General features: G+C 45.2%; 1 protein-coding gene across 3 annotated transcripts in view; it reads right to left on the bottom strand.

The window, feature by feature from the left end:
• The window catches only part of slc5a6a (solute carrier family 5 member 6a), a 76703-nt gene that overhangs the window by 41700 nt on the left and 21992 nt on the right, over positions 1–13011 (bottom strand). For all 3 annotated transcript variants that reach the window (XM_073047788.1, XM_073047786.1, XM_073047787.1), the window contains exons 2-3: positions 6640–7375; positions 3894–3959 (exon numbers count right to left, since the gene is read on the bottom strand). In XM_073047788.1, coding sequence (XP_072903889.1) covers positions 3894–3959; positions 6640–6987 — 414 coding nt within the window. In that variant the 5' untranslated portion in view covers positions 6988–7375. The remainder of the gene's footprint in view (positions 1–3893; positions 3960–6639; positions 7376–13011) is intronic.

Below are 13011 nucleotides of genomic sequence, written 5' to 3' on the forward strand. Positions count from 1 at the left end.
ATGGCAGGGTTATGGAGGGCTATGGTCCGGGTGCAGGCAGTTTCAATGGGCCTGTTTCTGTGCTGCATTTTTCTAAGACAAAGTGGCAGAGGGCCAAAAGAGACAAAGCAACCTGATTAATTTATATACTTGCCTCAACGCATCGAGTTTAAGGATTAAGTAGCCCGATCAACCCGGTTTTGTTCATCTGAATCACACTAATTTGATTCGATCTCCATCTCTCAAGGTTGTCACTCCTTGAACGTTTATGGTTACAGGACCATCAAACGTAGCAGCAGAATTAGCCCATTAAGTCTACTCCTCCATTCCAACATGGCTGATTTTATTAAACTCTCAGCTCCAGTAACCTTTGATGCCCTGACATCGACTTCCACTTTAACTATACCCAATGACACAGCCTCCGTGGCCAAAGGTAACAATGAATTCCACAGATTCACCACCCTCTGGCCAAAGAAATTCCTCTTCATCTCTGTTCTAAATGGACATCACTCTCTTCTGATACTGTGCCCTCTGGTCCTCAAGGAACTTTCTCTCCACATCCACTCTAACAACTCAATGATCATATGGAGTCATAAGCATGGAAACAAGCCCTTCAGCCCAATGGTCCCTGCCAACCAAGATGCCCCATCTCTTCACATTTGCCCCATATCCTTTTACACCAAGGGTTCCCAACCTGGGGTCCATGGGTCCCTTGGTTAATGGGAAAGCACCATGGCATAAAAAAGGTTGGGAACCCCTGCTCCAAACCATGCCTGTCCATGGGCTGAACCAGGATAGAAGCTTAATTAATCAACTCAATATTTTGCATTCATCAGAAGATATACAGGAAGGAAGAGTGCAACTGGCAACAGGAGCAGAGGTGAAGGAGTGAAAATATCCGGTCAAGTAACCAGTATACCGGGAATTAATCCCGGGAATGAAAGGGTGGACATGTGAGGAACATTTGATGTCTCTAGACTTGTACTTGTTGTAGTTTGGAAGAATGAGGGAGATCTCATTGAAACCTGTCGAATATTGAAAGGCCTCTATAGAGTGGACGTAGAGAGGATGCTTACCATAGTTGAAAGCCTTGGACCGGAGGCACAATCTCAGAATACAAGGACGCCTCTTTAGGACAGAGATGAGGAAGAATTTCTTAATCCACTGGGTAGTGAATCCGTGGAATTCATTGCCACAGACAGTTATGGAAGCCAAGTCATCGGGTATATTTAAAGCAGAGGTTCCTGATTATTCAGACCGTCAAAGGTTACAGGGAGAAGGCAGACGAATGTGGTTGAGAAGGAAAATAAATAAGCCATAATGGAATGGCGTTGAAGACTCGATGTATCGAATGGCTTAATTGTGCTTCTATGTTCCATGGTTTTATTCAAGAGAGAGCAAAAGATCCTGACAAGGAAGCATGGATACCACAAAAATCTGAATGGGTCCATGAGAACAAATTCCATTAAAAATAACTGCAAACCTAGTTTCCGTCCCAATTGAAAAGTTCCTTGTCTCGTTACCCGGGTTATCATGGACAGGAATGTGGTCATGGAGACTGGGAAGGGAAACAAAACTTTCTCTATAGATAACACCAAACCTGCCGCTGCAGCATTTATTCCACCAGAATGAATTGGAACCCTTGTATTGGACCAGAATATGGTTCTGCAACAGAAGCCCTGCATCACAACGGGATGTACTGAAGATAAAATTCATGTTTAAGTATATAAAATAAACGTAAAAGTTCCTTTCCACTTGATTAAGATCTCATAGATACATTACCTGGGAATAATACACCTCCAAAGTGTGATCGTTTTCAGAGACAGCAGATAAAATAGCATTTACAACCAAAATTGGTTTATCTGGCTCAGATACCCCTGAACACCATGATTCAGAAATGCAATGAGTTCTGTGAACAATGGTAAGCACAATGCAAATACCACCAAATTCACATGTGCACTAATACACTAGAAACTTTAATGCTTGCCTCTGGCAAAGTGATTGTTTCCCTCCAGTTAAACAATCACTCTGAGCTTATCACAGAGAAGGGTGTCAAAAATTATGGGAAGAAAGGAGGAAACGGGATTGAGGGGGATGACAAAACAGCCATGATGGAATAGCAGAGCAAGCTTGATGGGCCAAAATGGTCTAACTCGGCTCATACATCTTATGGTCTCATACTCAACTGTATCTGGGCATCGGGACAATGAAGAACTTCAGAACAGGCAATGCTTTGTATTCCAGCTGGCACCTCATGTTTCCAGGACAGAAAAGGAGACATGGAATGGATGGAAATAAATTAGGGGCGGCACTGTAGCGCAGCGGTTAGCATAATGCTTTACAGCACCAGTGAGTTTGTACGTTCTCCCTGTGATTAGGTATTCCAATTTCCTGAAACACATCCCAAAGTAGCACAGATTAGCGGGTTAGTCGGTCACATGGGTGCAACTGACTCTGTGGGCCGGAAGGGCCTGTTACCATACTGTACCACTAGATACATGCCTGTCCTAGTACACAAAGTCAGCTCCAGAGAGCTGGGCAGGTGTTGTATCGCTAAGACACATTTCTGTCCTAGCACACGAAGTCAGCTCCAGTGGGCTGGCCGGATGAGATCTACAGTGAGATCTAATGGCTAGGAAGGTGCTTCTGCAATGCTTCATGGAGAGCAAAGCGCAAGACAAGGCACAGAAGAATTGACGGTCATCCACTGTAACCGAGGAAGACCCCAGTTTATGACACCTGCTCGTACCACCGGACCCAGGCCGCTGAGGTCAGGAGAGTGGAACTGCCCCAGTGCAAAAGTTTTTCCATTTTAAAAAGTCTCCCACACAGGTTTCCTCTCAGCGTCGGACACAATGAACAACCACCACTCATCGCTAAATAAGTAAACAAACCCAGACCGCATGATGCCTCCCAAACCCACAGGAAGGGCATACCAATTTGTGTGATCACTGTAAACGTATGAATATTAAAGTTTTTTATTACAACACGAAGTGACTACAGCGGGACAGAGAACAGGGCGCCTGCCTGGCGGCTCCTGCAAGCCGGGTTTGACGCTGACCTCAGGTGTTGTCTGTATGAAGGTTTTGTGGAGATGTTCGGCAACAGGCACGAAGGCCAATGAGCCCCTATGTGTATGAGGCAGCAAGACCCGAGTTCGAAGCCTAGTGTTCATTTTTATTTATGTATTTAGCGATACAGTGCGGAGTAGGACCTTCCTGCCCTTTGACCCACACTACCCCAGCAACCCCTGACAAACCCGACTCACCCTAACCTAATCACGGGACAATTTACAATGACCAATGAACCTACCCATGATCGTGGGCGGAAGCCGGAGAACCCGTGGAAAGCCCGCACATTCCACGGGGAGGATGCACAGAGACTACTTACAGAGTGGCACTGGAAATGAACTCCAGAGCGTCGCGCTAACCTCCTCGTTACCGCGGCGTACAGGACTGCATACGTGTGTGGGTGGGAGGGAGGTAAGGGTCTAGCTTTGCTGTTGATCTGTTGTTACAGGTATAGATCTGCTGGATGTTGTGTGCATGCTATGACGGCACCGGAACGTGTGGTGACACTTGCAGGCTGCCCACAGCACATCCATGGGTTGCGCTGGTAATCATGGTAACAGGCCCAATTACACCCATGTGACCGATTAACCTACTAACCCATACGTCTCTGTAATGTGGGTTGTTAACTAAGCTTCAATGTACACATGATAAATAAACAAATCTGAAGATTCCCCAGTAGAACATAAATTCTGACACTTACTGAATTCTGGCACTGATTGGTTAAAGCGACTGATTTATATTCGAGAGCAGAAAAGCAAGTTAATTTTTTTCTTCATGTATGTTAAAAAGAAAACTTGATCTCAGTTGCATTTAAACCACAAAATATTCAGAAATCAAACTCACCATTTGAAAGATGAAAGTCAGCGTCCCGCACAGTCTTGTCGCCTTATTAAACCGTAGTTCCAGGTACTGAAACAAACACAAACCCACTTCAAGCTGCAGGTTAGTTGGCTACAGAACTGTAGAATACAACACAGTCCCCATCTTCTGGCTATAATGTCAGCACAGGTTCGGCAAATCAAAGGGTCATAGGTCCACGTCCCCTTGCGACCTCAGCTGAGGATTCACTGAAACTGAGGAGACATTATTCCCGCTGAGGTCAAATTAAAAGATCCCATGGTAAGATGGGCTGGGGAAGTCCTGCCCAGTACACCAGGTCAATATTATAAACAATTCAATTATCACAAGAAACACTCAAATTGCTGGAGGAACTTGGTGGATTGGGAAGTATCAACGGAAAGGTGAAGTGTCCTTTTGAGATCCTTAATCAAAATTTGAAAGAGGGGAGACAGCCTGTATAAAAATGTTGTGGGGGGGGGGGAGAAAGAGATGGAGCAAAACCTGGTGGGTATTAGATGGACGCAGGTGGGGGGTGGGTGACAGGTAAGGGTGCGGAGGGGTGGGAATTATACAAGAAGCTGGGAGGTGTTAGATGGAAGTGACAGAGAGCCAAGAGATTCTGCACACACAAAATACTGGAGGAACTCAACAGGTCAAGCAGCATCTATAGAGAGGAATAAACAGTTGACATTTCGAGCAGAGACCCTTGAAGGGTTGAAGATGATGTAATGTGATAGGGAGGACATGAGGAGGATGGTGTGGGCAATGGGTAGGATGAGAAGAGAGTGGACACAAGAGGTGATGAGGTCAGAGAGACAAGGGAAAGAAAAGAGTGAAGACAGATGGGAGTGCTTACTAGAAGTTACAGGAATCAGCATTCTGTGATTTTTTTTAATCACTGTTGTGCACTAGTTGGATACCACCTTACTGATTACGCATTATACTTCGGGGCATTTAGACTGCAACATGCCAGCTTTCTAACCTTCCGTCTATTCTTCAAACTAAACTATAAATTCTCCAGTCAGCATTTAGCTCAAATGTTTTCTCAACAGAATGTGAATACCTTTAAAAAAAATACAGGCGTTTTCTATCAGTACTCATGCACACAGGTACAATGTGCAGTCAAAACTCATACAAGTACTGAGCCAATTTCGCTGGACATATAACAGCGAGGGATCAAGTAACTCTGATTATACACGTCCAGACGAAAGGTCTCAACCTGAAATATCGACAGTTAATTTCCTTCCATATGTAGGCTATCTGTTTCTACTAACCCATTACTAAGAAATCACTATAAAGTTGCAATTATTTACTCGCTTTTGAATATTGTCCGGTATTCGTATTGTGAGCATGTACGGGGGGGGGCATTACAACATATTTACACCAAAGTATTGTACTACTGGCGGGGTGACAGCAGTTTACCCTAGGCGAACAGGGGTCAACTGGGGGCACGGAGGTTACACACAGATCCAGAGCTTTGTGTTGTTGAAGTTAAAAAAGTTGTCTTCATTGCACAAAAGGCAAATACATGGCTCAACTGGTCTTTGCCATCGTTAACATCCACACTAGCCTCTTAAAACCCTTCAATCCACGCTGATCTTTAATCCTGTCTTCCTGATGAACTCTTCCAGCTTCCCTTGGAAACAAATGTCTATTCAGCTCAACCACTTCTTGTCATGACATGTCCTATGCTTTCATCCTCACTGGGACATGAATTCTAAACCTTCGTATATTTGCCAGCTCTATTATCTCACCACAACTCCAAAATGAGGTTAAGTGTCAGAGGCTAAATCTTTTCTATAAAACAAAAAGACCCCATCTATTTTTAAAATGAAAAAGATTCCTTGGCATTCCTACAAATGGCCAAGTTATCCCTGCAACCTGCCCAATACGCATCCTGCAATTATAACCATAAAAAGATTTAACCATTGCCACAAAGTTGTTTTGCAAGAGTATGCTATGTGCAACTTGACCGTTGTCTGTTGTTATAACAGTGATACACTTCAGAAAAGGCTGTTAACCTTGGAATGTGAGAAGGAGATCAGGAAATAAATGTCTTCAATTTCTTTTCCAACAAAACCTTTCATCAAGGATGAACTATATTAGCCTGATTATGGGTCTTGGCTTGAAATTAACTCCTCTCTTTTGATCAGGGGTTCCCAACCTGGGGTGCATGGACCGCTTGGCTGATAGTAGAGATCTATGGCATAGAAAAAGTTGAGAACCCCCTGCTTTAGATGCTGCCTGACCTGCCAAGTTCCTTCAGCATTTTGTGCGTGTTTTCTGGACTTACAGCATCTGCAGAAGTTGTGTGTATAATGCGATTTGCCATTAACACGTATTATGAATTTGCTGTGGTATGTTGGTGCAACAAGCAACACAAAAATTCAACAATTATAATAAATAATTATATAAAATATAAACTTAGAAGTCAAAGTACAGATATGGAATAAAATGTTCATAAATATCAACATGCATTTACAACGTAAACAGCATTATAAAACTGATTTAAAGTGTTTACAGTGACAGGGCTAATTAGAATGGCTGATCAGAAACTTTTAAGATGGCATGAAGTTTTTTGTATTAATAATCCTCTACAGTGCTTTCTAGAAGCATGCTTTTGGAAAAAGCAGTTTGCAGCGTGGGGAGTGTCATTCAAAATCAAATTCAAAATAATGACTCGGAACTCCCTGTATAAAACTTTCAATTCAAGATTCAAGACTGTTTTATGTCTTTCTGGTTTGCTTACCTCATAAGTGCTGGTGAGGCCAAGCCGGTAAAACACCGGGAGAAAGACGTGAGCTGGGATGAGGAGTCCGAGGAAGTAGGAACATCCGAGGAACCAGTACTGAGTGCCGTTAGTGTAGATCTCAGCCGGAACGCCCAGGATGGCCACGGCTGACTGGAAGGTGGCGAGGAGGGACAGGGCCACCGGCACGAAGGTCATGCTGCGCCCAGCCAGCAGAAACTCCTGGGTGGTCCTCTGCCGCCCGCCACTTAGTGCGTAAAAGAGTCCGATGGCTGAGGAGAAGATGAGAAGCAGGGCAAAGATGATGTAGTCCGCCATAGAGAAGCGCATCAGTGCTCTGGGGGACATTTTCTCTCCAGTGAAGCTGTCCTCCTGCCACACAGAGTCCTTGCGATCCCTCCAGGGGAAGTGGCACTGGAATTATGGATCTTGGGACAGGGGAGATTGTAGGCTTAGCACATCACTGTGAACTCCATGTCTTTCCAGCCGAGGATATAAAATTATTACCTACAACAAAGCCCAGTCTCGGACATGAAGCGCAGCAGTCATGATTGAACTCCTGTGCAGCGTCGTCTGTCAATCCTGCCTCCAACAGGCTGCCAGCACGCACTGAAACAAAGCCACACAGCAATGGATCAGAGTTCACCAGGCCTTAACCAATAATATCCCCAGCTGAGGATAAACACTGTGTCCAAGGCTGTTTAAAAGATAAACTCTTGGAAGCCATCCATTCAACCTAAAGATTGGGAGAGAGAGAGAGAAAGAGAACTCATTTAACCTCCAACAGAGAAAATATTGATCTTTTTACAACCTAATGTTGAATAGAGTGGTAACAGTCTGAAATGTACACTGCGAATTTCAATTGAAAATCTTCAGCTCGTAGTTCTAGAAAATGAACAAATACTGTCTATGATAAATTCTCTTTAATTGTTTTCCTGAGGACACTTCACTCTCCTTCAGCCAGCAGGTGTCACTAAGTGAAGGAAGATTTAAGCCCACTCTCAACAGAGTCAAAAGGTTTCAGACACTTACACACTCTTACAGACAATGCAGCCATTGTCTAAACATAAAAAACCTACAGCACAATACAGGCCCTTCGGCCCACAAAGCTGTGCTGAACATGACCCTACCTAACAACCTAGGCTTTACCCAAAGCCCTCTATTTTTCTAAGCTCCATGTAACCATCCAGGAGCCTCTTAAAAGACCCTCTCGTTTCCGCCTCCACCAGCAGCCCGTTTCACGCACTCACCACTCTCTGCATAAAAAACTTACCCCTGACAGCTGCTCTGTACCTACTTGCAAGCACCTTAAAACTACGCCCTCTCATGCTAGCCATTTCAGCCCTGGGGAAAAGCCTCTGACTATCCACACGATCAATGCCTCTCACTATCTTCTACACCTCTATCAGGTCACCTCTCATCCTCCGTCGCTCCAAGGAGAAAAGGCTGAGTTCACTCAACTTATTCTCATAAGGCATGCTCCCCAATCCAGGCAACATCCTTGTAAATCTCCTCTGCACTTTTTCTATGGTTTCCACATCCTTCCTGTAGTGAGGTGACCAGAACTGAGCACAGTACTCAAAGTGGGGTCTGACCAGGGTCCTATAGAAACATAGAAAATAGGTGCAGGAGTAGGCCATTCGGCCCTTCGAGCCTGCACCGCCATTCAGTATGATCATGGCTGATCATCCAACTCAGAACCCTGTACCTGCTTTCTCTCCATACCCCCTGATCCCTTTAGCCACAAGAGTCATATCTAACTTCCTCTTAAATATAGCCAATGAACTGGCCTCAACTGTTTCCTGTGACAGAGAATTCCACAGATTCACCACTCTCTGTGTGAAGAAATTTTTCCTCATCTCGGTCTTAAAAGGCTTCCCCTTTATCCTTAAACTGTGACCCCTCGTTCTGGACTTCCCCAACATCGGAAACAATCTTCCTGCATCTAGCCTGTATATATATATTATACACACACACACACACACACACACACACACACACACACACACACACACACACACACACACACACACACACACACACACACACACACACACACACACACACACACACACACACACACACACATATATATAGCTGCAACATTACCTCACGGCTCTTAAACTCAATCCCATGAATGATGAAGGTCAATGCACCGTATGCCTTCTTAACCAGAGTTAACCTGCATAGCAGCTTTGAGTGTCCTATGGACTCAGGACCCAAGATCTCTCTGATCCTCCACACTGCCAAGAGTCTTACCATTAATACTATATTCTTCCATCATATTTGACCTACCAAGATGAACCACCTCACACTTATCTGGATTGAACTCCATCTGCCACTCCTCAGTCCAGTTTTGCATCCTATCAACGTCCCGCTGTAACCTCTGACAGCCTTCTACACTATCCACAACATCCCCAACCTTTGTGTCATCAGCAAAGTTACTAACCCATCCCTCAACTTCCCCATTCAGGTCATTTATAAAAATCACAAAGAGGCGGGGTCCCAGAACAGATCCCTGAGGCACTCCACTGGTCACCGGCTTCCATGCAGAATATGACCCGTCTACAACCAAGATCAATGAAAATGAATTTCCCATGACCTTGTTGACTGCTGAACTGTGATACATTTGGAAGGATAAACAAGGACCCTGTACGCCCTAGGAATGTCAAGGACCTATCTTGAAGAGTAGAGGACTGTCCGTTACCAGAACAGCATTCAACCAGTATCAGTGAAATTGCTGCTAAAAATATCAGTGACATCCCTGACGTCTCAAAACATTAAGCTTCTGTCACACTCCATGGTCTGCCCTCTGTGAAACTGAGGTTATCCAAAACTACTTCCCAAATCCTACCTCTAGCCCAGTCTTAATCACCCTGACCTACTTGCCAATCTATACGTACTGTCAATTTGACACAGCCTTAATTAGATTAAATTAGATGCTGGAAATACAGAGCATCACACCTAAAATGCTGGAGGGTCTCAACCCCCTTACCCTCTCTCTTCTCCAGTCCTGCCTATCAGATCCTTTCCTGATTTCTATCCTGCACTATCCTCTATCATATTCCTTCTCAGCCCTTTGCATCTTCCACCTATCCTCTCCCAGCTTCTCACTTCATCGACCGCCCAACTGGTCTTGCCCATCACCTGTCAGCTCAAAAACAGATTTAATATCACCAGTGTATGTTCTCCTTCCCCTCCCTCCCCCCACCTTCTTATTCTGGCTTCTGGAAAAACTTCTCTCTGCTGGACTTACTGGCAGTTGACTTGTCTGTATGGCTGCTTCGGTTTAACACTACAAAGCATTATGCACAGCACAGACAAATTAAGAAAAAAGGTGCTGGGGGTACTTGGCGGTAAGAACCTGTTGCCCCTGCCTCAATGCTGATGCTGCTAGACCGACTGAGTTCCAGTTCCAGCATCTATAGTCTTGTGTAAAGTACTGTACGTGAAAGTGGAAATGAGACCAAGGACAGACTGATCAAGATCTGAACAGCCGGCTGCCATTTAATTCATGTTTAGCCATGTTCTAATTAACAATTTTTGATTAGAGACAGGAGTACTCCAGTACAGAACCAGGCCCTTCAGCCCATCACAGATATTTCCAATACTGGGATAGTCCAGGACCACAGGGCACAACCTCAGAATAGAAGGATATCCCTTTAGAACAGAGATGAAGAGGAGCTTCTTAAGCCAGAGGGTGGTGAATCTGTGGAATTCATTGCTGTGGAACAAGTCAGTATATTTAAAGTGGAGTCCATCATCAAAGTCCCCACTATCCAAGCCATGCTCTCTTCTCTCTGCCTCCATCAGGAAGGTAGTACAGAAGCCTCGAGATGCACATCACCAGGCTCAGGAACAGTTATTACCCCTCAACCATCAGCATCCTGAACCAGAGGGGATAACTTCACTTGCCCCATCGTTGTTCCCACAACCAAGGGCTCATTTCTGTCATGTTCTTGATATTTATTGTTTATTTATTATTATTTGCCTGTTTCTTTTTGTATTTGCACATTTTGCTGTCTTTTTCGCTCTAGTTGCTTATCCATCCTGCTGGGTGCGGTCTCTCATTGAATCTATTGTGTTTCTTGCATTTACTGTGAATGCCCTCAAGAAAAGGAATCTCAGGGTTCAGGTTTGATGATAAATTTACTTTGAATATGATTAGCAAGCGCATCAAAGGTTACTGGGAGAAGGCAGGAGGGTTGAGAGGGATAATAAATCAACCATGATGGAATGGCAGGACAGACTCAATGGGCCGAATGGCCTGATTCTGTTCCCATGTCATGCGGTGTTACCTAGTCCATCCTGACCTGATCTTCTGTCTACTCCCATCTACCTGCACCCGATGCATATCCCTTGCTCATTTACAGGCAGTCCCTGAGTTATGAATGAGTTCCGTTCCTGAGTCCGTCTTTAAGTCGGATTTGTATGCAAGTCGGAACAAGTACATCCAGTATTATTTAGCGTCAGTTAGTCAAACGTTTGTCTTAGTATATAGCATATGTTTTAACTTTCTATGCATATAAAACACTTAAGAAATGTATGTATTCCAATAATTAAACCACTGCGTTGTTAGTAATAATTGTAGCTTTCATCGGGGCAGGGCCTTTCATATGCTCCATTAAAATTGTTCTGATTGTTGACCAATTGCAGCCTAACGCTTTTCCAATGATCGATGGCATTTCACCTCTTTCCAATCGCTTTATTATTTCCACCTTATTTTCAATCACGACCGTGATCATTTTCGTCAACAGAAACACTGCGGATTCAAAGCTGCGACGCCAGGTCCTAATGTCCACTGCACGGAGACACGCTAAAGAAAGTCTGGGGTTCCGCTGGGTCCTAAAGACCACCGCACTGATACATGTTAAATAAGGGACTTGAGCATCCGCGAATTTTGGTATCCGCGGGGGGGTCCCGGAACCAATTCCCCGTGGATAAGGAGGGCCAACTGTACTTTGATAATAACATTTACTTTGAACATGCATTTCCCACTTCAGTTGGTAACTGCAGCATCTTGAGTGGAGGTTTCCTCTTAGATTCACTTTAATTATTGTTCAATCCACCTATTCTGCCTCTGTGTTGTGAAAGTCTCCCAGAACCAGTTAATAGCTACCACACAAGTTATTACAATGATGCCACCACAAAGTTCTGGAGGAAGTTAGCCAGCTGTCTTACAAAGGGACACCCCCTCTCTTGAGCCAGCTAAGATCTGCAAGAGGAGGAAATGAGTCACTGCAGAGCAATGATTTGCCCAATTACCTCCCTCAGCCCACGCTCTCCCATCTTCTTCTGCCCCACCCCTCAGTCTCCCAATAATCTCTTCCCCAGCCACACCTCCACTCCTGTCTGTCACCATCCAGGACATGCCCTTGTCTCATTCCTACCATCAGAGAGGAGGTACAGGAACCTGAAGGCTCACAAGCGATGATTTAGGAACAGCTTCTTCCCTTCCACCTTCAGATTTCTGAATGCACCATGAAGACTACACACTCCCACACACTGCCTTCCCTTTCTCCTGTCCCTCCAGCTTCACTCCCATCCTCTCCTCCATTCCCCCTTTCCCCATCACCTCCCTCCTCCTTCCTACACACTCCCACACACTGCCTTCCCTTTCTCCTGTCCCTCCAGCTTCACTCCCATCCTCTCCTCCATTCCCCCTTTCCCCATCACCTCCCTCCTCCTTCCTACCCACTCCCACACACTGCCTTCCCTTTCTCCTGTCCCTCCAGCTTCACTCCCATCCTCTCCTCCATTCCCCCTTTCCCCATCACCTCCCTCCTCCTTCCTACACACTCCCACACACTGCCTTCCCTTTCTCCTGTCCCTCCAGCTTCACTCCCATCCTCTCCTCCATTCCCCCTTTCCCCATCACCTCCCTCCTCCTTCCTACACACTCCCACACACTGCCTTCCCTTTCTCCTGTCCCTCCAGCTTCACTCCCATCCTCTCCTCCATTCCCCCTTTCCGCATCACCTCCCTCCTCCTTCCTACACACTCCCACACACTGCCTTCCCTTTCTCCTGTCCCTCCAGCTTCACTCCACCCTTCTCACTTCTCCTTTCCTATTCCTTCCTTTATTTGCACTAGTTTCACAATTTATAGAACTTTACATCTCTGCACTGTACTGCTCCCACAAAAACAAATTTCACATCATGTCAGTGATATTTCCCATTCTATCAGTCAACACCCTTCATCTCATCCTTCTCCACCACCACACTCACTTCCTCTATCACCCTCATTCTCTGCCTCCCAGTTCCCATCTCTACTTACTACTCTGCTCCGACAATCATTGTCCTCCCGTCTCTCCCCTCCCTCCATACTCCCTTCCCTTTCTCCTGATCTTCTGGCTTCACTCCTACCCCTCTT

Source organism: Hemitrygon akajei, chromosome 6 (genome assembly GCF_048418815.1).
Source record: "Hemitrygon akajei chromosome 6, sHemAka1.3, whole genome shotgun sequence".
NCBI classification, from domain to species: domain Eukaryota; kingdom Metazoa; phylum Chordata; class Chondrichthyes; order Myliobatiformes; family Dasyatidae; genus Hemitrygon; species Hemitrygon akajei.